This window comes from Metopolophium dirhodum, chromosome 1 (genome assembly GCF_019925205.1).
Source record: "Metopolophium dirhodum isolate CAU chromosome 1, ASM1992520v1, whole genome shotgun sequence".
Classification (NCBI taxonomy): domain Eukaryota; kingdom Metazoa; phylum Arthropoda; class Insecta; order Hemiptera; family Aphididae; genus Metopolophium; species Metopolophium dirhodum.
In genome coordinates, this window is record NC_083560.1 from 140,804,038 (window position 1) to 140,830,704 (window position 26,667).

The 26,667-nt window shown below is 25.3% G+C and overlaps 2 protein-coding genes, 1 long non-coding RNA gene and 1 pseudogene across 3 annotated transcripts; 2 read left to right on the forward strand and 2 right to left on the reverse strand.

Annotated features, from left to right (window-relative positions):
* Window positions 1–1,094: 1,094 nt before the first annotated feature.
* On the forward strand, window positions 1,095–1,602 carry LOC132932872 (uncharacterized; the record flags this gene model as incomplete). Its single annotated transcript, XM_060999221.1, has 2 exons — window positions 1,095–1,291; window positions 1,396–1,602. Coding segments are annotated over 2 exons (354 nt in total), but the record flags the coding sequence as incomplete, so codon positions are not given.
* Window positions 1,603–2,821: 1,219 nt separating this feature from the next.
* Window positions 2,822–5,631, reverse strand: LOC132935401 (uncharacterized; annotated as a pseudogene).
* Window positions 5,632–8,461: 2,830 nt separating this feature from the next.
* Window positions 8,462–10,239, forward strand: LOC132935405 (uncharacterized). Its single transcript, XR_009663234.1, has 4 exons — window positions 8,462–8,695; window positions 8,788–8,976; window positions 9,063–9,262; window positions 9,329–10,239. It is a non-coding gene; the product is annotated as an uncharacterized LOC132935405 (long non-coding RNA).
* Window positions 10,240–13,803: 3,564 nt separating this feature from the next.
* On the reverse strand, window positions 13,804–16,758 carry LOC132935402 (uncharacterized). Its single transcript, XM_061001949.1, has 9 exons — window positions 16,754–16,758; window positions 15,929–15,985; window positions 15,609–15,755; window positions 15,378–15,527; window positions 15,136–15,294; window positions 15,001–15,048; window positions 14,693–14,925; window positions 14,117–14,276; window positions 13,804–14,034 (listed from the first exon to the last, which is right to left on the reverse strand). The coding sequence occupies exons 2-9, from the start codon at window positions 15,936–15,938 to the stop codon at window positions 13,901–13,903; spliced, it is 1,041 nt and encodes a 346-aa protein (XP_060857932.1). The 5' UTR covers window positions 15,939–15,985; window positions 16,754–16,758; the 3' UTR covers window positions 13,804–13,900.
* Between the last annotated feature and the right edge of the window lie 9,909 nt (window positions 16,759–26,667).

Consider the following 26,667-nt stretch of genomic DNA (forward strand, 5'->3'; position numbering starts at 1 on the left):
CCTGTTTTAATATTATAATGGCATTGACATTAAGTAAATGTGAAAACATTTGACTGAGCAGGTTATATTAGCAGCAATTTAGATTCATATAATATAATTGGTTTTTGAGAATGAATGTATACATTCTAAGCATTGACATTTAGTAAATGTGAAGACATTTGGCTGGACAGGTTATGTTAGCAACAATTAAAATTCATATAATGTAATTGGTTTTTGAGAATGAATGTATACATTCTAATTTATTTTAAATCCTGTTTGTAATAATTTAAATTCATGTAATGTAATTTGCTGTTGTATATGAACATGTTTCAGCACCCATCTAAGGTAAGGTTATTGTAGAAATTTATTCAAGGAAGGTATTGACCATGGTAAAACGTGAATGTCATAAACATTTGGCTGGGATAGGTTATGTTAGCGTCAATTTAAAGTCATGTAATGTGATTTTGCTGTTGTACCTGTATGTTCATGTTTTAGCAGGTTTCTATAATGTAAGGCTATGACCATTTGTATACTTAATTATTGAAGTAGTGGTAAAAATCTGTGTATAAAAGACAGAGGGAATTCTTTAATATTCACCAGTCTTCAAGATTTCATCCCAGGACAAGAAGCTCAGTTCAACAGAAATACTACCAAAATAAAATGTCGTACCGTACAATTGCTTCAACTGATTCAGAGGTTAGTAACTACTTAGTAAATATCTTATAACCATAGCAAATTGGAGGCCGGTCGTAACACCACTCAACGCTATGGTTATAATTCTTAAAATAATATTAAATGACTGATTATAACATAGTATATTGGAAGTGCGTCGTAACATTACTCAACGCTTTGGGTATAATTCTTGGGACATAGAAAAAATATATAATGGAAAAAAAACAGTAAAAAATAATATACTATGTTTTATGTTTCACAGAATGAACATTTTAGCGAATCAATTGATATAAGACCGTCTTTTTCAAAAACAAAACCTGGATCAAAACGTTCTGCAGAAAAAACAAGTGTTAAAAAACCTATGAAAAAGAAGCAGAATAAAATGGAAATAAAAATAATATTTTTTCCTAATGATAGCATAAATAATTTATTTTTTTTTATAGAATGCATCATACAGAGATAATATCAGCGAACGCTTGAGATCAGAAGATTTTGATGTTGAAGTATTTAATTCGCTAACATTCAGACAAGGAGATGGCGTTGTGACAATAAAGACGCCTTTTGAAGAAAAAGGAAAGGATCTTTGGGTGCTAAGTCATTATAAGGTTACTAACATCGAGAATGTACCAGTAAAGGACAGGTAAATACATTGGTTTAAATTTAAAAACTATTGCTGAATCTGTTTTTTTTTTACTGATTTTATTTACTTCTTTTGTTTTTAAATAAAATAATTTGTTGTAATAGATGGAAGTTCAGTGAAGCTACTGTTAGATTGTACACGACCGACGAATCAAAAGATCAAACACTTCATACTGGTCTTAATGAGACAATGCAAATTATATTTGATAAATTACTAACCGATCCAAAGCGTCAAACTATTAAAAGCAAGACGGTTGTTTGATTATTATACGGAAAAATGAGTTTCATTTAATAAAACAAAATATTATTATACATGTATGTTTTTATTTGTTCAATACTCAAAGGTCTTGGAAAACATAAACCTATAAACTATATAGTATGTCTGAGAAAAAAATTTCTAATTGAAACATTGCTATCAATTCTGTACTATCAAAATTTAATCTACTTATTTACTGAAAACATAAAATTTGAAACTAAAACGCATTAAAACTATTCTTTACCCAGATGGCAAAATAATATTTACATAATATTGTATGAATATTTCTGGACAAATGTTATTATTATCAGAACATTCATACGTGGTTGTCAGAAAATTTTTAAATATTGTCACAATATTATTAGTACACTTTTTGGCAGAAGATCAAACATTGCTTGAATATTTTACTCATATATTGTCACAATATAAATGAGTTTTTATTTCTACAATATTATCACAACAATATTGTACCATCTTTCTATTTGAAAATTGTCAAAATATTTCACTAATATGTTGTAACAATATATAATGTTTCTATTTCTACAATATTATCACAACAATATTGTATTATCTTTCTATTTAAATATTGTCAAAATATTTCACCTTCACTTTGTATTATTATTCACCTAAACATTACTTCAAACAAGCATTTATTTTCATTGATACCTAAATTATAGTGCATTATAAATAAATACATAAATAAATAAATTACTAACAGATTTTTTCTAATAAACTTTTTAATAATTATAAAAATAATTATAGCGTGATATACCAATTGAACAATTTTAAAATAAAAATAAAATATAAAATAAATTTTAATAATAAATGCATACTTTTATATTTACGTTTGGATATAAGTTATAAAATAATAAAGTACTAAAGAAAAAAAAATACAAAATAATAATCTATTTGAAATAAATACAATCAAATATTCAAAATAAATTTTAATTAGTAAACTGTTTCGACACAGTGGGATTAAATTTGTGCGTATACATAAATAAAATAAGAAAGTTTAAAGAAAAATAATACATAATAATAATAATCTCCGCATATTAGAGATTTGTTGTTATTGAAACAAATTATAAAATAAATACAATCAAAATATGTATGTTCAAAATAATAATTAATTTTAATAAACTGCGTGTCCCACATTAAATATATATGTACAAAGAAAAAAAAAATACAAAATAATAATAAATATACATACTTTTATATATTTACGTTTGAAGATGAGTTATTAATGAAAAGTGAGTAGGTAACTATTTAAAGTTAATTTTATATATGGTCACTAGTAGAACCAATATTTTTAGCAGCTTGTTTTTTTAAACGAGATGAAGCTTGAGCTAACCTAAGTTCTATTGATTTTTTTATTTCTTTTAATGGAGTATTCCGAAATTTTTTCATCTTATTTATGGACTCTGTCAACAAAATTACAAGATGTCAAAGCTTTGTTTACTTATAAAGAATAAAATATGGACTTTAAAAATGACTTACCAAATATTAAACTACAACATTGCAGAGTGGAAAACTGATGTTTTCCTTTAAATCCTATGTACGAGTATTTAGAAAGAAACTTATCAGAAAATAACTTCTGCATAATTTTTCTAATTGTTTCTGATAAGGAATCTCCAACTAGTCGATTTAATGATACAATCTGAAATATTGGTTCAATGCCAGTTATTATTATTATAAAAATAATATATTTCAGTTAAAATAAATAAATGTAGGTACATACAACTTGGTTTTTATAAGATTTATCCGTGTTCAGCTTTTCTTCCATAATTTCCAGTTCATAATCATTTTCAATGCAGATAATCTCATGAAATATATCTGAATCCCAGATTGATGAGTGATGGGTAAATGGATGTGATAATTTTTCAAAGTAGATTTCTAATAGTTCACGAAAAGAATCTTGTCTTTTTTGAATGGACTCAATTTCATACTTAATATTGGTTAGGCTTCTGGTTACAAATTTTTTGAATGCTATAAAGTATAATAAACACATATGTAAATGTATACTATATAAATATATGTAACTCATATATATAGTCATATATGCATATGTATATAGAATAATGGTAAAAAAAAATGGAAATATACATGGTTTTTTCTTAATTATTTCTTAATAAGTGATCAATGAAAGTAAAAATAAAACAATCATATTCTTGTTTCTTGAACTTCAATTTTTAATTTTTGAATCACTAAAATTTTAGTTCAAAATTATATAATTTATTTAAAAAATAAGTCAAAGAATTTTGCACAAGGATTATTATTAAAAAAAAAGTTGCTTTTATTTTAAAATCTAAAAATGTGTATGAAATTTACTCATTTTTTTTAGCTGGTGTTTTTCATATTGTAAAATGTTTTATTTATTGTTTAGAAATTATAAAACACCACATACAATACCTACAATAATTTTTGAAAATGATCTATGTATAAATAAATATCGCAGTGAAACTGTTAAAATTAATTTTACCTTTATCACTCTCGAGTTCAATAGAAGGGGATATTGATGATTTGCAAGCAGATATTTTGTTGGTTGGTACTTCAGGTGCTGATGATTGGTGAATTGAATTGGTGGAAATGTTAGGATGAAATATTTTCAATTTTTTATTGGCAGTTCCTGATATTTCAGAAGTTACCTCAGTGGTTGTTTTCTTTCTTTGTTTGAATGGAGGAGTTTTGACGTTTAATTTTGATTTTAATGTTATACTATTGTTTAATAAACCGTTATCTTCATCAGAACTTGGGCTGAATTAATTTCTTACCATGGTGTATGACTTATCTTTATCAGAATCATCATTAATATTGAATAATGTTTTAGCTGAGTCTTCAGATCCTGTAAAATAGGTTATAGGTAGGTTAAGAGAAATTAACGAATATATATACTATTATCTTGAGTAGAGTACAACATATTTTTTTAAACCTTTAAGACTTGATCAAGAGATGTAGAACGATTTCAATACATATAATCTATATTATAATATGTTCATAAATCTTGAAAAACTTATTATTTTAAACTATTAAGTATATACGCTGTATTAATAGCTTATTGTCATACATAATACAATTATAAGTATATATTATAAAATTAATTAATATAACTATATTATTATAAATATTATAATTATAATTTAATACTTAAGAATATAATTTGAAATTATCCAAATAATAAAATAAGAACATAAATTAATAAATGATATTATTATTCACTATATATTCATCTGTTATTAAATATTAATATTTTTTTTTTTTTGCTATCTTAAAAACAATTTTTATTGGATATACAATACTAAATCAACATTTTTGTATAAATAATTATATATATTTAGTACTTACATAATATTATTATTGTAATCTGGTTATTTATAACTATAGTTAATTAAGTTTACTATAGTGCAGTTTTATTTGCTTTATATAAACCTAATTAGTAAAAGATTACACATCCATTTTAAAAATAATAATAGAATTAGAAATAAATAAAATTATAAAACAAATAACTTTACTATGAATATAGGTACCCATCATTTTTAATTTTAAATGAAACCCATGTATGAAATATATATATACACACATATAAAGCGTACATAAAAATTAATAAATATAAATGTTTAATATTACCTTCAGATACATGGCCAGGGGGACTTGGAATATGAAGAGGTTCATTTTTTTTATATATTGATTTTCGAATCCTTTTTGAGTTAACATCGTCATACTTTTCATTGGATGATACCCCAGAGTTATCTTGTGCAATTGATCGAGCTTCTAAAAGATTAGCTATAAAAAAACATACAGTTGAAGTTTAGTTAATAAGTTAATATTTATCTCTACTATATCTAGTAGATATTATATAGTAACTTAATTTTATAAATCAATTATATACAATGAAAATATAAATCATTACCTATATCTGCCTGTAGAATCTTTGCTCTAAAATGAGTAAAATCCAATTCATTTGGATTGATACGGCGCTCAACATTTTTTCGGACAGATTTATTTGGCCACGCACAATATCCATCTCGAAACCAAAACTTTGGCACAGCTGCTACCGTGTTGTCCTCGGTAAAGCACACTACACTCCACATATTTCTAAGATATAATTAAAATACAATTTTTTTTACAAACTTAATCATGAGTATTACATATATACAAAAAATATATATGTTTAATAATTAATATTTAATGCAAAGGTACACAACCATTTGTCTTATATTTATCACTAAGTATTATTATATGTACAAAGGTATTCAAAAAGTTTGGAAATGCTAAAATAGGATGCTACACCCGCTAACCTTACCTATTACCAAAATATATTAAGATTAAAATATTAACTAAGGCATCTCATGGGCCTTTATTTTAATTTTAATTTTAAATTAAAATTAGTTATAACAAAGTACAATATTAAAACTTTAAAATACTCATAGCTCGCTTTAAAATGAAAATATCAATATAAGCCCATGCAGGAGATGTCTGAGATAATTATCAGTGCCAATTAGTCCAATGACCATGTCCAAAATTGTTGAACACTAGTACCTATACATCTGTATATTCCTAACAACATAGGTAAAAAAAATTATGTAGAAATGAAACATTATATTTATTTTTAATATTTATATAAAGTATACTTAATACCTATATAATACCCTTAGTACCTATAGGTACCTAAATACTAACTAATAATATTACCTATTGATGATTAATTAAAGTATAAATGGAGATATAATTATGTTAATCTGCATATATTATATATATTATTAGGTTAAGTCTTATAAAATACTTAGATTATTTAAAGAAAATAGTTTAAATATAATAAATTTGATTGTGAAAATTGTTTAGAATAGGTATAGACATATTGTTATTAACATTAAAAAAATTTAAAACTACCTATTCATTGTTATACAATATTAGGTATATATTATGTTATATTTGAGTGTTTTCTTATGATATTTAATTAGAATGCAAAAATTAACTAAAATACCTAATTGAAAAAATGGATATCTATTTATAGGCACAAAAAAATTAATATAATAAAATATAGGTGCCGATATTTATTTGGTACCTAAACTGTTATCGAGGCTGTTATTGTGTATTTTAAGTACGTATTAACCATGAACTAAGAAGATTTTCTTATTTCATGGTATTAACCAATGCTAAATCAGTTAATAAGTATACTTAGGTACACCAGTTGTGGATTAATAATATATTGGTATTTACTATTTGCACGAATACATACCTGTATGCTGTAAGTACAAAATAAGTACACTGAGAACTAAACACAACTATACGACTACACGAGACACGAGTTGTAAGTCACTTGAAAGTTCAAATTATTGCAGTAGGTAAGTGACGTAGTGTAATATAAAAAAAAAACATAAATTCCATTTCAAAATAATGTGATAACAACGTATAGTGATAAGAAAAAATACGAAACGTTTCGTAACGGTTTTCCGCTGAAATATTTTTCGGCAAAGATTGTTGTTATAATATAATAACTCGGACTAAGATAATTTAATTAGTAGTTACTAATTATAATAGATCAATATAATAATATAATATACAATGGATGGAGCCACAACTCAATACTTTGATGAACATGTTAGCGACAAGTCTCCAGTTATGTAACCTTCAATGCGCTAACGACTAGTCGCATATTTTTCCCAATTATGTGATAAATATGAACATAATATGTAACTGATAAGATCATCAATATTCAATGATCATATTTTGTTTTTAAGCATCGAATTCCAATAAAACTTAATAACAATTTTGGATTGACGTTAGTTGTTTTAAGCATGATATATAATAAATAATAAGTTTATTAAATGATGGTTTTAAGAATAAAAATAAAAATAATTATATTATTTATATAATATAATCTATGTTTTTATCTTATCCACTTTAATATATAGATACAATATACATACCTATTATATATATAGTATATATATACATTATACATATATGTATAGTAGATAATAATTTTTTAATATATTGTGTTATATTATGAGTTCATAATATAATATTATATAAAAACAACAACTGTCACAAATATTATTTTAGTCAATAAAATCAATATCACTATACCTGATATATATAAATCATGTTCCATATACACATGTTTATTCTGTGCATGTAGCCGATATAATACGTATATATTAATTCAGTATTAGTAGTATTACTATATACAGGGTGTAACAGATAGAACTGACTTTTGGAATAACTTTTGTTCCAATCAATATTTTTTAATTTTTTTTTTTATTTATCATTTATAAACCCTAGCGCTACATGTACAATAATTTTATTTTTATCTTTAATTTAAGTACTGAGAATAAAAAAAAATTTAATTTGATTTAATTTGTTTTAAAAATTTTCAAAATAGCCATTTTGTAAAACTAATTATTAGAAAAATTTTGATGTTCAAATTGTTATTATTGAATAATCCATAAATGAGATATAAGTCCTCAAAGTTATATTATTTTTTGGAGGTGCTATATTTTTTGTTTGTAAAGACCAGTAGGTAGTTCAAAACTCTGTACATATTTGACTCAGTGTAACGATAACGATATACCATAGTAACCACAGCCCACAATTATTACTGACAGATAGGTTATTTATTGTCAATATTATCACACTCATAATAATAATTGAAACACAATTAATTATAACAGATAAGCAAGGACCTAGATTACATACATTTCAATTGATAAGTAAAAATTATGCCGTATCTTAATTCGATATCATACAATCACAGTATGCCACAGAAGAAAATATCATATTATAAATATATAATTTTATTATTGTAGTGTACGCACACTGTTGAACTAAGTTAACCTTAAACGTATTTTAAATTTTGATGATATGATTATTGAATATTGATTAATATTAATGTTGTTTTCTGTTGACTAACTACTTTACTAGTACAATGTCATAATGGTAAACAAAATAAATTATGAATGTTAATTAAAACAAGTAGGTACCTACTTAGGTACTTCAATTTTAAATAATAATACTTCACAATGTGCTTTTTTATAATACTTTAATTTGCAATGTAAAAATAATTCAATTCAAAATAGGTGTTTTATTAACTGAAACTAATATAATGCATGATAATTGGATACCAACTTGGAAACTTCATTTTCAAATTGTTTGGTAAGTTTTTCTTCTAATTAAACAGTTAAAAATCAATAGAAGTTTTTAAATTTTTAAATTATTTTTTAATGTTTTTATTTTTTTTATTTTAGTCAAACATGTTATTCTGCATAGTTTACAATTTTTATTTAAACATTGTATACAAATGGACCACTTACATTGTCTCATAGGATATCATATTATAATAAAACAATACAATACTATACAAACACCAAGTCAAAACTTTTAAATTCATCTACAAATTCTTTATTTGGTGACTATTTAATTTGTATAGTTAATTGGTAAGTTCACCTAACATTTTTTTTTTTTTTTTACTAAATAATACTTATTAATAACTTTGTGTAAAAAAATTTGACTTTGATTTCAGTAAAAATTAGTAATTCATAATAAATTACACTGAACTATGAGAAACTATATCTATGACTAGACAATACAATTTGATTTGACTAGCAAATGTTTCATAACTGTACCAGTACACTGATATTTGATATTTATGTAAATTATTATGGAATCAAATATATTTCTGTAATATAATATAGTCTCTGAACAAACTACTCAATTAATTGTGTATGTATGAATATTTTGAATTATTAAATAAATACATTTTTTTAAATTATTTTATTTTATTTCCAGATTGTAAAGTTAATTTTTACGAAGAGGGAAATATTAAGTCAGCCTACTTAAATGTTATGTTATTAATTTGTAATACAATTCCTCATAAGTAGCATTATGAGGTTGTTAAAATAGAAAATTTTACATTTTTAAAAAAAATTAATCAGACATTTCCAATTTTTAATTAACTTATTTTCAAAAAATGTAAGATGAAAAATTAACTATGTTTGTACTAATTGTATTTGTTGTATTTGAAGTCCGTAGCCCTTTAATAAGTTTAAATGTAGAGTAGTTAATATATTATGTACATTTAATTTTTATAATTTTATCAAGTGTAGTGTGTGTGTCAAGTGTTAATATTTTTTGTTGGTTTATGACCTTACCCAAATTCTGCAAAAACTTGCATTACGGAAATTAGGCCATACTCCAGTAGAATTATTGATAACTAATGCACTTATTATTTTTGATAATTTAATATTAAATTAGTGTCCATTATGTGGCTTATTCACACACAAGATAGTTTTTACATTAAATGCATATTATGTGTATTAGGTTTTAATACAATAGCAATTATTTATTACAAGCATACATTTCTTAAAAAATTATTTTATTTCATATTTTTAGTATTAATTATTATAATCACATTCTGTTTTGGAATATAAAATTCTTATGGATAAAAAATATTTAAAAACATGTTTTAATAAAAATGTTGTATTGTAAACGACTTGAAATAAATGTATGGCTGCTCTATTCTAAATACTGTTATGTAAAAAAAATGTTATTAATTTCTAGCTTCTCCCCTACAAACGGCCTTGTGTGTGATTTGACTTATAACTACTCTTAGAATTATGTTGGGTTATGGACTTTTAGACAAATGAATAAAATTATTTTATAACTTTTATTAAAATTTTTTAATGTAAACATTTATTCATAATTTTCAAAATGTCCTCAATTTCTCGCTACACATTTCTCATGCCTCGTCATAATGGAATTAGTTAGCAGTACCATATTCGCTATAAACTCTAATCGCCTCTCTGGGTCAGAAGGTTTTAAACCTTGTACATAGTGTATTTTATACGGGTGATACAAATTTGTCTTTAAAATACGGTGTACAGAGGTATGGCCTATGTTTGTTTGCCTGGATATTGACCTTGTAGAAGCATGCGGATCAACACTAAACGCAGCCAAGATACTAACCGAATGTCGCTCATCAGATGTGACATTATTTTTTGATTTATGAAGACCATTTGGAAAGCTACCTAGAGTTAAAAATAAGAGAATTTAATTTTTTTTAATGTTGATTGTGATTGTGTATGTACTATTGACTTATAATTTTGACAAATATATTTTTTAATTTTAAGTGTTATATTTTATATATTTATATTGCCAACGTCCAACGCTTAATAAGTTAGTGATGGCAACTTGTTATCAATTACGGCAACTGTTACAAACTGTTCTCAAAAAATAACAGTTAAAATCATAAATATTTATGGTGAAAATAACAGTTACCTACTGTTGTAGACTTATTAGTGTTATTAGAAAAGAACAAATAGAACAATTAAAAAATATCAATAACATGACCAGTAACAGCTTGCTAACAACAAAGCAATACTATTGATAACAGGGTAACAGAGAATAACGCCAGTAACCTGTAACAGTTTATAACCAACGAACCAGTCGCTAATCAGTAAGACCAAATTATCAGAATAACCGTAACAGCTTGTTATTGTTACTAGTGTAGTACCTGTTATCAATCAATGTCCTTGATATTTTTTATCATATAAGTGCAAGTGTACAAGTACACAACAAGCGCCTCGTATAATTCAGTTTTTAATTGGGTATATTGGATCAACGACTGAATGAAAATAAAAAATTTAAACGCTGCAATCCTTAAAAATAATATTCTTAAAAAATGACAATTCTGAATATGTTATAAAAATATTTAATTTAATTTAAATTTTTTTATTTTCAGTACTAAAAAATAAACAAAAGAAAAAATAAATTATATATGTAGCGCTAGGGTCTATAAATGATAAATAAAAAAAAAAATAAGAAAAAATTGATCAGAAAAAAAGTTATTCCAAAAGTCAGTTCTATCGGTTACACCCTGTATATATATATACCTATATTATGGTACTTATACGTGTGACGTGTCTTGTGGCTATAATACAGGCTATATATTATACCTTTGGTGTCAAGAAAAAAGAGCATAAGTCACATAATTATTAAGTTTTCAAGGCGAGTAATTGAATGTTTAAAAAATTAATTTTCTAATGATTAAATATTTTAGCCAAAAATTGCTTATTTTTATTATTAAATAATAATCTCTTTATGATTTTCTCCACATATTAGTTCTCATTATTTTAGATCATGAGATAATTATTGCTCATAACACAATCATGCCATAAAAATGTATTAGGTACCTATTCTTCATCTTTGTTACTTATAATCATTATGGTCCTTTAACTAATGATGCAAAATCATAAAAATAAATTTGTAAAGTTGAACAATAAATGGCTTTCTTTTGTTAGTACATCTTATGAGAGTTGCCCAGTCTCTGGGATGACATAGAAATCTCTGACTTTTTTTTTAAATTTGGGAATGGTCACTGTCACATTCCATACGAGTGTGACCAGGCACATGGAACTTAAGTTAAATTATGATTGATTATTTTTATTGAAGGTTTTTTTTTAAATAAAGCAATAAACATGGCTGCAATATGAGAATTCTTGTTTAGTTCTCCTCAAGAATCTGAATATAGAGTAACAGTTGTAATACTTTCTGGCAAGTTTCTCAGTTCTTTGAAAATACAGGATCCTATCTCATTGGCAGCTTTTTGAGCAATATTTTCATAGTCATAAGTAACAATTGGCTTGACCTGTAGCAAAATTATGTGTACTACAATTGTATGTATATGTCCAATATTGTCGCTTATAAAAAGCAACAGAAGTTAAAATAAATGGTGTTGCTAAACATATTGTTGCAAGTAGGTACCTACCTAAAATGATTACAAACATATGGAACATCAATTACGTATAGCTATATTGAATTGCCCACAATTTCTATTTTATCATTAATTGCTGTATAAAAAAATGAAGTTCATATTATTTTATTACTTACTTTTTAGATGATAATATTAAAGTTAAAATACTCCAGTATTATTTTGTATACAGAATCAGATGCATCAGCTGGAACTTCAATATAATATTGCTAGCAATATTGTAGTAATTGCTAGCTTTTATTCCTTTTATTATATTATGTTATTTAACTTTTTATTAGCTACTCACTTAAACTGCAGTACCTATATAAGTTTTAACTCGCACTTAATATGTCTACACCACCCACAGAAATAACCATTTTAATGCAATGCATATGTAAAATACTATTAATACCTATTATATATAGGTTATACCTTTAGTGTAGGTTATGCCTATAATGTATTGTTATTTACCAAATGAGAGCATTAACAAATTAAACAAGTGTAATACCTATACAAAAACTTTAAAAATTTAAAACAATTATTCGTCAGTCGTCATCATGGCCTAACCTGCAGGCGTCAGATTTTTTTTTTTGATAATAATTATATTATAGTATTTTATTTATAATATTTGTTCATTCATAAATGTTGAGAACTCCTTTCGTCTATGATTATTACAAATATTATACTGACTTCAGAGACCTCTATAGGAACTATCGGTACACTTGTTAATCAATTAAAATCATCAGTTCTGGAAAATTGAATGTACCTACCTCGCTCATCAAATTAATATAATTCCTTAGGTACCTAGTAAAATAATTATTGGTATACTTTATTGATATTATTATATTATAGTTCTAATTTATAACTTTTATATATATAGCTAATTATATAACTATTATAATACTATACTACACCCCACACAGCAATTTTATATTTTCAAATTATTTTAAAAATATCTTACAGAAAATATGTATAATTTTAAAAATATAATTTTATTATAACAAAATATTTTAATGACATTTTCAAAAGATTTTTTGTCGTCTTAAAAACACTTTCAAAATATTTCAAAGACATTTTTAAAAAATATTCTTAACTATTTTAAAAATATTTTCACTCGTAATTTATAATTTATATTTAAAATATTTTTCAGGAAATATAATTATATAACCTTAAAATGTTTTAGTGACTTTTTATGAGTTTTTTTGTGAAAACAATATATTTTAATTATATTTTAAAAATATATTCTTAATTGTTTTTAAAATATTTTGCTTTATTAACTAACATTATACTTATTATTAATACTAACACATAGTATAATATATTATATTAAATAAAATAAAATTATTCATCATGTCAAATGAATATAGGTTATTGAATAAGAAATTCAAACAATCAAATAAATTAAGTCTTCAAAAGGTTTATATGAATAAAAAGAAATCAACTCAAACCATATCAAAATAACAAAACATGTCTATTTATTATAATAAATATAATACTGAAATAATGTCTTCTTTGACACATATATCTACTTTAAATTACATAGTCTTATATGTTTTTAATATTATACCATAATAACCTAATAACAATATTATAATAGTATTTATATAGTTATGCTATTTAGAGATGGATTCGTGTTTTTGCTGCTTTTTTTCTTCACGGAACTTTGCATTAGCCATGAACATTTTTAATGGACCAACAATTTCAAGATCAGTACAATTTTTATGTTTTGGTATGCTTCTTATTGTTGCTGAAATAATATATAAAACATTAATTTTTTTAATTGTATAACTTCAAGAGAACATGAATTATTTTATTTTAAAATAGTCTACCAAATATTAATGAACAAGAATTCAGCACAGAAAACACATTTTTCTTTTTTTGCCCAACATAAGAATGCACAGAGAGTATATTATTATGAAAAATTTTGGCCATTATCTGTCTTGTCATATCAGCAACCTTTGGACGTTCCAATCTGGATAGATAATTTATCTGAAAATGGTTTAAAAGTATGTAGGTATTAATATTTACTTTAATAAAATATATCATTAACTTGGTTGTTTAGTTGATAAATATTTTAGTCAGCTCTAAGGGTATTTAAATCTATTCCCCTAGTAATTTGTTAAACAATGTATAGTGAAAATTTAAATAAAGCAAATATTTGATGAGTTACTATTTGGTAATAAAGCTGTAAAACTAATAATATTTAAAATAATAATAATAAAAAAAAAAATCAATAAATTTAATTTTAAAAAAAATAATGAAAATTGTAGTTAAAGATCTTTACGTGTGTATCACTGTATAATGTAACACAACAAGTATACAATATCTCCCAATTCACCCGTCTATATACTTATTTTTTTTATGAGATGTTTATTAAATTAAAATAATTATGATAATATACTTACCATTTGAAGTCGAAAAGTATTATCTAATAATTTGTCTTCAAATATACTTAATTCTTCCAAAGTTTTTATTGGAAAATCAAATATATCATCTGTGGTATTATCATTGTATTCAACTATCTTCTTGCTTAAACAGTTATTAACTATGGTTTGTTCTAGTCTTTCTATTTTAATACCATGTTCTCTCATTTCATATTTTAAATTGGTAACAGCACGAAGAAGTAAATCTATTTTTTCTAAACAAATGTAATGCAATTAAGATTTAAAAACTATAATATAACACATATACAAAGAATAATATTAAAATTTACCATCAGATGTGGTTCTAACATTTCTGCCATTAGATACCTTAAAAGAATCTAAAATAAAGATGTAACATTTTATTAGGTATACTAAGTAACAGTAATCAAAAATACCTATATTAATTTATTTAAATTTAAATGTACCTGGAGTAGTGTTTACTATTGAATTGAAATCTATACGCCTCTTACATCTGTTTGATTTTACTAAAATATCACTATTATCCTGAGTAACATTCCAATTTCCTGATGGTGAACTCAAACAAGATACTGAATTTACAATTTTCTCGGGTATTTTAGAAGAACCTATGATAGAAATTTAAAGTTTTATTAAAATAGGCAATATAAAATATAAATATTTTATTGTAATTCAGTAAATAACATTATACCTGGAGTATTTGCTATAAAGGCCAATTGTCTTTCATTAGAACTTTTTGAATGTATATTAATTGTTTGACTAGTATTCCAATTTTCTAATGGTGAACTCAACCAAGATTCTGAACTATTATCATAACCTTTTTTGGATATTTTAGTTGAACCTATAATTTAAATATATTTTTTTTTTTTTTAAATAGGCAATATAAGTATTGAATGTCAGTAATTATTAAATAATATAATACCTGGGGTATTTGCCATAGAGTTTAAGCCAAATTGTCTATCATTAGAATTGTTTGAATGTATTTCCTTTTGCCTTAAGTTCAAATTTTTTGTTGGTGTAGTCAAATCATCTACTAAATTCTTATTCGTTTTTTTTGGTGAACCTAAAACTAATACAATAAAGAGAATTATTCTGACAAACAATGCTTATATACAACAATTGACATAAAAAAGTGTTGTATATGTAAAAAGATCAATTCTGTACTGAAGTAAAATAAATTTGGTCTTACTACCAATATTATTATTAGGATCAAAAAAAAATAATAATAATAAAATAAAGTACCTGAATGCATTGAAGTTTTTCGTTTAATTGGATTATTATGTTTTTCATAACTACTATCTATAAAAACCAAGTAAATAAGACTATTATACAGGACGATTCACCATAATAGCATGTTTACCCAAACTTAAAGTTATTCAAAGTCTAACATATAATATTTAAAAAATATTATAAAAATTCTAGAGTTTTTTATTCAACACTTATTAAGGAGAGTAGCAATACAAAATTTCTGTTTTTCAAATGAGTACCCTAGTTTTTGACTGTAATTATTTATTTATTTATTTATTATTCAAAATGTTGAAGTATCTTCATCAAAATTTGAATGATTAGTTTCTAAATTATCAAAATTTATATATTAAGGTTAAGACCTATATATTAAGGTAAGACCTCAAAATCAGTTTTAAAAGAAAAATATATAAAATAGATTGAATAATGGCTCTAGTATTTATTTTACTTAGCTATTTTTACGAATTATAAATTTTGAGATTTTTATTTAATTACCCAAACCCATTAATATGGATCTATTATACATAGAAAACAAGGTTAAATAACTCATAACTCGTTCGAATTCAGATTTAAATATATCAATATCTTCAAAAATAACCTACTAAACAAGGTACATTAAAAAAGAACTTGTAATCGGTACTAATATAAGGAGGTTCCTACAAAAAAAAATTCATGAATTTAAAGATATGGTCTTAATGTACCTTTAGATTTGTTTAACTGTATTATTTAAGAAAAAAAAGTTGAGCAAGCTTCTTTATTGGTGAATCACCCAGAATGTATTATATTAAATGAAATCATAAATAATCAAAGATTATATCATACCTTCATCAATGTTCACATTAAAAATGGGGGGATTATCAAGAATTGAAAAACTTCTAGTTATTTTTTTACTTAAACCATAGTTTTTTTCGTGGATTTCATTACAAGAGATTTCCTCGGTACTTGAATTCAATTTTTTATGTCTGATTTTTCTGGATTCCTTATCATCATTAGCAGAGGATAGTTCGGACGTTTCTTCAGCACGTTTAGCCTTTTTTCTGGCTTCAGACAAAGTATCTGAATAGATAATCATTTTTTTTTGATAAAATATATAAATAGTAAATAGGTAATTGCAGAATGATTTACTGTACCTACCAATATTTTTTGCTAATATTCTTGCTTTGAAAAAATCAAATTCCAGATTATTTGGATTACAACGACGTTCTATCATTTTTGTGTGGTTTCTTACAGTTTTGTTCGGCCAAGAACATACATTATTTTTATACCAAAAGTTTGGTACACACTCCACTGTGTTATCATCATCAAAGCTCACTACTATCCACATTTTGCAAAACCTATAAATGTAATGTTTATAATATAATACATAGCTTAAAATGAGTTTATAATTTATATAATCTAAAGAATAATAACTAACCCAAATATCATTCATATTATTATTTAATATTCACAAATTTTTTTCATTTTTTTTATTAATTTACATATTATATACATTCATTAAATACTTTATTTAAAATTAACAATTATGGGAATGTAGTATAGGCACAGATATTTTTTGACTATCATTTAATTTTATAAGCATAATTTTTCTTTTAATTTCATCTAAATTAATTAATGTTAATTCATCTGACAAATTATCAACTTCATAAATATTAAAAATATTTGAATTAATAGGTGTTTCATAAAAAGGTTTTTTAAATAAAAAAACGTTGCCCAATATGACTATTTTGTCCATGCCATTAACATTCACTATGTTTTTTACTTGATAAACATTATGGTTTTTACACAACACATAACAGTCTGCAATATTATTGGTTTTTATTGTAAAATTGTCCAAATATAAAGTTTTGTACTGAGATCCTGTTAAGTCTTGTAATAGTGGTCCTTTTGAATGTTCATTTTTACATATTGGAACATTAGTTTTGTTTCTATTATTATCATCCATATTACAATCTATTTTTTCATGGTGGCGTTTAATTACTTGCTGAAATGGCAACTCATGCTTTCTGACCATTTTCTTTAATGTCTTCATATAATTTTCGAATGGGAAAGCACTTATATTGTCAAGAGGTCCAAAATGCTTATAGTCATCCACTATATGTGTTAGACCATGAACATTATGGGACACAAAGTGCTTACCATATAGCAATTCGAAGTTGACAACAAAATAATTTAGGAGTTCCTGAGCGTATTCTACGTAATCAGTGAACTCATTACTCAATAGTATTCTCATAGAAATGCTTAACGTCATAAAATGTTTATAGCAGTCTTCACTCAAATAGTTTTTAAAACATATTTGACCCGTGTAAATTAATAACTGTCGTAGTTCAGTAGCTTTGAATCTGCATAGTTCATTTAAGCCCCTGGGTTTTCGTGCAAACTCACAAGGTATGAATGGTTTTAATGATAACAGTAATGCAGATAATTCTTTACAAACCATACTTGGAATTCGTACACTTAAGGGTCCCTTATCGATCCATAAACCAATCAACTTCTTCATAACCCCCAGACACGTCAAATGCATGTAATCCAGTGCAAAATGTGTCACAATATTAATATTTGGTAGATTACACAAATTTGAAATGGAACTGCCAACATGATGCTCATCGTGTTTTCTTGTAATGTAATCATTGTGTGTTCGTTTGATTAAACTCGCAGGTGTTAGTGGAAAACAAGTTCGGTTTTGAAGGTATTCTCCTTCTTCTGTACAACGTGTACAGGAGTCAAACCCTGTATGACCTTTAATTTTTAATACAAAAGATCTGGCCGGAGCATCTAGACAAAAACCATCTATTTGAACTTTAATTATAGTTGAATTTATATTAATTCCATTTAACAACAATTCTCTAGCTTCTAAAATAAATTGGTCAAGATAATCATTTGAGCATTTTGGTTTTTCGTGGCCCCAATAAATCCCAATAAGAAAGACATTATTTAAAGGACGTATATAGCCAAGAATTGGCCAAAATTGACTTGAACTGCTTTTTGAAATAGGCAGACCATCAATGCCAACCACTATTTTTACCAAGTCTACATTATTTATTGGAGTTATATTAAAATGTCTTCTAATAGCCAAACTTAAACCAAAATGATGGTATACACCAGGATCAACCATAGTTAGGTTAGAAGTTTCATTTATTTTTCTAGTTCTTAATACACTACGAGAATCCTTAGAAAGTTCAGTTAAACCGGGTACTTTTTTAAGTATTAGCAATAATTCGTTAAGAGCATTACGCGGGATATTGAAGTTAATTGCCCAACTTGCCAATTCATGTTTTAGTGTTTCAACTAAGCTTGATATATTGTTTGAATTTAGAGAAGCATTGGGTGTAAACTCTAATGACAATACTGGACATTGATCTACAGCCTATAAATTAAACAAAAAATAATATTATTTTTTAGATGCCTACCTAAATATTATAGCACTAACAATTTAAAATGTTACCTGTTTTTAGAATAATTTAGTTCAAAATATTAGATAGGTAAGGCTTAGATTTTAATGTACATATAATAGTAGTTGTATAGGTAGTATACTATTAAGATATATATTTATACAATCAAAAAATGTATACAAATAGGTATGTGATAAGAACTTAAAATATATTATTTAGTAATACAATTTATTTATCAATGTTGTTGGCTGATGAGTTATGGCCTTATGGGTAAAGGTACCAACTTACATTAGGAAATTCTATTAGAAACTGGTAGAATACAGTGTCTTCAAAACTAAAATTTAAAAAATTAGGTAGTTTAATATGACTCGTAAACAATGAACAAACATAGACCAAACAACCATGAACCATATCAGTAATAACAATTAATTTTAACTACCTATAATAGTTAGGAAATTGGCGGAAATTGGTCTATAAATTGACAAAATATGAGAAAAACAGAATTATTGTGAAGAACATAAATACATGTAAAATACAACACATTTAATTTAAAATCACATGAAACAAATAATTGATCAAATCACAGTAAAAATATCTGCCTATTTAACACTTTAAATCTGAGCTCTACTACATATAAAATAGACATTCTGATATATGCATAGATAATTATACTATAAATTAAACTATGCCTAATATGATAATAGGTAGGTAATATTATTTAACTGTTAATCATAAATACCCATGTATTCCACTTCTATATACATATACAAAATAGAATAGATCAATTATTATTTGGCAATGCAATTTTTAGAATATTTAAAACAGGTATAGGTACATTTAGTGAACTATTGTATTATATAATTGAATACAAAAATTTTAATAATTTTAATTTATTATACATAAACTAAAAACAGGTTAAATTATTTTGTTTCTACAGTAGTTTTTGTTTTTGTTTTAACTGACCTTAGATGTTATGTGTTGAGTCTTAAAATCATTTTTATTTAAAGCTAAACTATCTACTTCTAATAACTTTTCATTGACAGTGTTATTTAGTCTAACAGGAGATTCATGTAATTGCTGAAAGTTGTATGAATCTAGTTCTTCCATTATTCTCCGTTGCTTAGTCCTGGTGCTTGTCATGGTTAATAATTAAATAGACAACTATATCTATTAATTATTTATTATAATATGTTACAATTTGTTCCTAAATAAAAAACAATGTCGCTCAATTCAAGAGGTACCTAAATGCAGTCACATACATAATACAAGGGGATGTGTACTAGCAACACACTTGGTTTTTAGTTCACAAGAGAAAAATGTTAATAAATGTAATTCAACTAGGTAATAGGTAGGTAGGTAGGTAGGTAGGTAGGTACTTACATTTTTATAATAAGGTATATTTAAATATACCTATACTTACCTATCCACCAAATTTATTCAGTACATTATACTGATATATTATCTCGAATGTAATAATAATATAGGTACCTAATCATTATTATACTAATTATTATATTAATAAGGTAGGAAAGTAGACAATATAATAAGAGAAGGTATCTACACTTGGTAGTTGGTATACAACTTAATATATTATACAGGTTATAAGTAACTATAATAAATACATCGGAATTTGTCATATAAAAATGAAAACTAATTTTTTCTAAAATATTAAATTGAAAGTATAGGTAATTTAATAATTTGTACTATTGTAGGTAGTAGGTACCTACCTCATACCTAGGTAGGTATTGAATAACACAATATGTAAAATTAATACTTAGTATACCTAACATGCTCGGTAATATGGCAGAATATATAGATAGGAATATAGCTTGATTTATTTTGTTGAAAAAACAACTCTTACAAAGAAGGTATTAAGGAAAAGGCCCGACTCAGCGGTCTTTGTGAACATGTTCGAATTAGGCACTACTGTTTACCAAAATTAAACATCTTTAATCGTATTGTCTACTGATACTCCTATAGTTCTCAAGTCCTGCAGTATCCCAACAGTATTAAACCTGATGTTAAATAATGGTATAACGTATAAATCTAAACTTACGAATAATATTGTAACTCGTACTCGTACTACTGCAGCATTAAACCGCGTGGCTGCATCTACTATCTAGCAAGACTGCTGCAATTTGCAAGAGAAAAATAGAGACTCTAGACTTCTCACGTACGACAGCTATGGCCTATTGGCTATTACGAACAACGGTCACTCGCTATATTATATCGACGGTACCGGGAACACGAACGAAATAACGAATAAGCGGACAATTATATAATAATATTTAATACTATGGGATCTACTATAAAATGTATTATTTTGATCACACACGTATAGACGGTACTACTATGTAAACTGTAAATTGTTTAAAGTATCACTTGGACCAGTCGGACATCTTATAGCCTGTGTACTTTGAAAACTGCTAACAAGTAACAACGTGACTTGGAACTTGAAAACGGTCAGTTGTGCTCATTGTTAGGTTAGGGGTCTTGTTGTTATATTATTATTCTTTGGTTATGCTTGTGGCGCAGTGCGCGGTGACGGACGCCGGACAGCATTATCACAATAATTGAGTAGGTATACCTACAACTCTCGCGTTTGGGACAATGAATCTAAAAATAACTGGGCACACATTATAAATTATAATGCTGATAATAATATTCTGTTCATACCACGATAGTACTATCTTAAATTGTGGTTCATAGCATGACTAAATTATTAAGTCATGGTTCATACCTTGGATCACATACTATGGATAGAGTAGCTCAGCTGCTACGGCGTATTTTTGTGTTGCCGATATTATCATAGAACAATAACTATGATAACATTGTTATTCAATATTCATCATTAACGACATTAACATATTACATAGGTAATATATAATTTCTTGCACTTCTAATGCATATAAAACATAATTTTGTCTATTTATTGGCAATTTTAATTGACCTATAATAATATTACTAATTTAATACCTACAGATATACAAAAACAACTATTATATTAGGTACGTGATAATAATGGGTGATATTATATACAATTTACAACAATTTTGACCAAAGGAATAATTTTTTATCGACATTTATAGAAAATAATAATTTTCTTTATATATTATATTATATAAAAACATTTTTATAAAAATGTATAACTATACAAAATAATTTGTAAATTTTTGAATTTTTGTCAACATCCTAATTTCAAACGCACATAAAAAAATATTTAGCTTAGATTTTCGATTTGTTTTTAATTTTCAAATGTTTGAACACAGTGATAATTTTTTTAACAGCTTTTATAAAAAAAAAACTAAAAATATCTTATGTTTGTAATATAAATATCAAAAACAGTCAAAATATTTTGAAAATTGTATCATTATAATGATATAATAAATTTTAATAAAAACATTTCATGAACAGCTAATTATTTTTTTTTTGTGAATAAATACAATTTTATTTTAACACTATAATTGGAACTTATATAATGATGATAACAATGGTGTTCTCAGGAATTTTCAAGAGGGGGGGATAATAATTACTAGGAACATATATTATAAGGGGGCTTAAAAACGGGAACGTGAGAAACGGACAGCAGGTAGTGGGAGGGTTGTTAAGCCACGAGACCCCTCCCCACGTATGAGCACGCTCGCATTATCAGAATATCTAAAATAATATCTCAGTCAGTATGATAAAAAAATATTTCTAAAATAAGTTACTTAAATATTTCAGATATGAACTATTAGAAAATATTTCTAAGATAAATTACTGAAAACATTTTAGAGGATACTATGAGAAACTATTTCTAAAATAAATTACTTAAAATATTTTCATTGAAGCTATTAGAAAAGATTTTTAAAATAAATTAGTAAGAATATTTTCGTGTTGATGACGAGAGAATATTTTGAAAATATAATCATAACCTAAATGCTGTGTGGGACAGCATAAACTTAAATATAATATGATAACGATAAAAATTGTATAAATATAATTTTTTAATATTTTCAAAACATAAGATGGAAAATTGATGTATAATATTTGATATGTAATAGTTTGAAAATGTTGTGGCTATATTGCTGTTTAAATATTGAGAGATCAAATATTTTCAAAATATAGGATGAACAATTTATATATAATATTTGATATGTAATAGTTTGAAAATGTTGTGACTATATTAGTGTTTAAATATTTGGAGATCAAATATTTTCAAAATAACTGTATAATGTTCAAAAATAAATATTTGCGGTATAACCTAATTCAAATATTGTGAAAATATTAATGTTTTCGAATTGCTGTGTGGGTATGATTAAAGGTGACATGTAATTTAAGAAAAAAAAAGCAAGTTTATTATTGAATAAAAAAGTTTTTATTTTTTAAATAAATAATTATTAAACATATTTATATATTTTATATTATTAGATCTTGTAAAATCATATCGGACAATGTGTTAAAATGAAATTGTAATATTTCATATAAAAATGATGTGTCATCGTTCTGTAAATGATTATAATAATTAAAATCATAGTTTTGAATATATTGGTTGGTAAATTCGTTCCTTTGGCAAGTGGATGGCAGACCGCGGACATCATTTTTAATTAGGTCATATGCAGTGTTGAAAGTAATTTGATAATTTGCTAAACGTTTTTGCTTGTCTACCACATACAAATCAATCAAATTCTGTAATTGACGAAGCCGGTACAAATCTACGTGTGTCAAGGTAATATATTCCTCGTTTAGATGTAGGGTAATTGAACTCTGTTTGACATTAATTGAATATGAAAAGGAATCGGTAATCTTTACACGCCTCACCCTGGTATTTAGGTTATTAATAATTGAATTGTAATTAGATTCAGACATCAGTGTGAACCATTCTTCTAAACTTAATGTAATAATTTTCTTTGAAAGTTTACATTCTAATAATAAAATAATTGAAATCTGCTTATTAATTAGTAATCCAACTGTAATACTTTTCTTGTTAAAAGCTCGGATGTCGAATGTAGACTTACAGACAATTATTGGTGGACTCATAATGAAGTTTTTTTTTGCTAAAAAAGTACACAATAAAAAGTAGGATATAACTGTTAGGATTTATACATTGGACTGTTAGTTTTTTCCTTTGCAGTCATATTATATACTAAAAACTCGGATAAAAAAAAAAATGCAAAAAATGTGAACGTACAGTTAGCCAATTAGTGCATACTAGAGAGGGAATTTACATATACTTACTAACCTGATACCTGAAAAACATTTTAAATTATTATATACGCACTAACCCGCTAGGCTATACGTCCACGAGATAATAAATCGAATAATAAAACATTCAATTTTTTTTTTATTTTTTTTTTTATTCAATACAGCAAATATTATAAACAGTATATTATATAAAAAAAAACATGATTTAACAAATGGTGTCGTACGAACCGGTTTCACAATTACAAATAACTTCGGTTTTACAATATTTACTTAAGACTTTTTGAACAAACTGATTACCTTTCATTAATAATACATATAAACATTTTGGTGAGAATCGGGTATGTTCTATAAAACAATTATCATCGATTTCAAAACTATGTAGAATTACTCCACACCAATGACATTGAACTGCGTCATCGAGATTGATATAGTAAAATCCACATTCTGAGAGCTTGTACTTATTCTGGCCGGTATTTGAAGGAAAACTTTTAAAAGATCGTAATATAATATATATATATATAATATATTATGACTTCAAATTATTCTGCAATAAATTAAAGTTACCTTTATTGAATTAAGAATTTTTTTCTTGATTCTTAGCTAGCTTTACCTATTTAATATAATGTATTAATTATAGGTGATTTTCAAATTGGTCTTAAAATGATGGTGAAGTTGGCAAAAAATGCTCAAAATTTACATTCTGATTATGAGCAGAGGGGACGAGGAAAAAGAACTAAGTCATCAAAGCGCTTATTTGACAATTTAGATGAAGACTTTGAACCATTAAGAAGTAGCAAAAAAAGTCCGTATCATTCCCTGTTTTTCCTTCAAACATAAAAGGTGATTTAATATTACGGTGGCTGGCAGCTGTCCGAAAAATGATAAGGACCCGAAAATCGAAAATCGAAAAAGTACTGCCAACCATTGTAATCGAAATGTTGTAATATAAATTATTATTATTATTATTATATTTCTGTTGATAAAAGTTATACTATGATAAAAATTATACTATGATAAAAGTTATACAATTCCCGCGTATTTTGTAGTTAACGATTTCAGTATTTGGTAGTATTTTTTAAGTAGGTACCTATAAGGTTTTTACTTTTTACACAATACAAAAAAAATGGATTTTGGTAATTATTTATTATGATTTATGATAGTAGTAGAGATACTCAGTGGCGTAGCCAGGGTTATGGAATGGAAGGTTTAAGTATAAATTAAACCAAGTTTTTCACCGTTTTCGTTTATAAATAATACATATATTAGGGGAAAAAAATTCGATGGAACACCCAAAACCCCCCTGGCTTCGCCATTGGAAATATTCAATTTTTATTTACGCAAGAATTAAAAGAACATTATAAATAACATTTTTTTTTTGTTGATAAATAATAAATAAATACATCGATTTTATACAACTTATTCCACTATATTATACAGGCAATGATATAACAATAATTACAATTATTTAAATATAACATAAAAAATATTTATTTCATTTTTTATATTTAAAATTTTAAATTAAGAGTTAAACATTGTCAACATTTCAACAATAAATTAACAATAACCAAACAACATTTTACTAATATTTACTTGATGATATTCCTAAATCCGCTTGTCAATTGTCAAATACAATTTGATTTAGATGAATTATTGAGTTATTTATTTATTAATTGGTACTAAATGATAAGCAGCTTCATTTCTGAATGTATTCACAATAATTGTCTCTGTTAACTGTCTAGACATCATCAATCATGATCATAATTATTTTAGTGTACAAGATGAGCCTGTTGTCAAATATAATGGTATGTATGCAATATACAAAATTTTTAATTGTAAATAAAATATATTAAATGTACATCCTTCTTCCCCTGAAAGTATTGCATGTATTATTTATATTGATTATTACTCATGATTGTAAGCAGGGCCATAATTAAGGGGTGGTTTGGGAGGGCAATAGCCAGGGTCAGCTACCCTAGCTGGTTTATGTTAGGGGGCAACAGTATTTTTACAGCGATTATAATAAAATAAAATTATGTTTTCAAACACGCAATGGAAAATTATTAATTATTAATAAATATATAAATAAATTGTGTAATATTGGTTCACAATCAACAACTGTGAAATATTTTTAAAGTGAAGCGAAAAATTGTTTTTTTTTTTTTT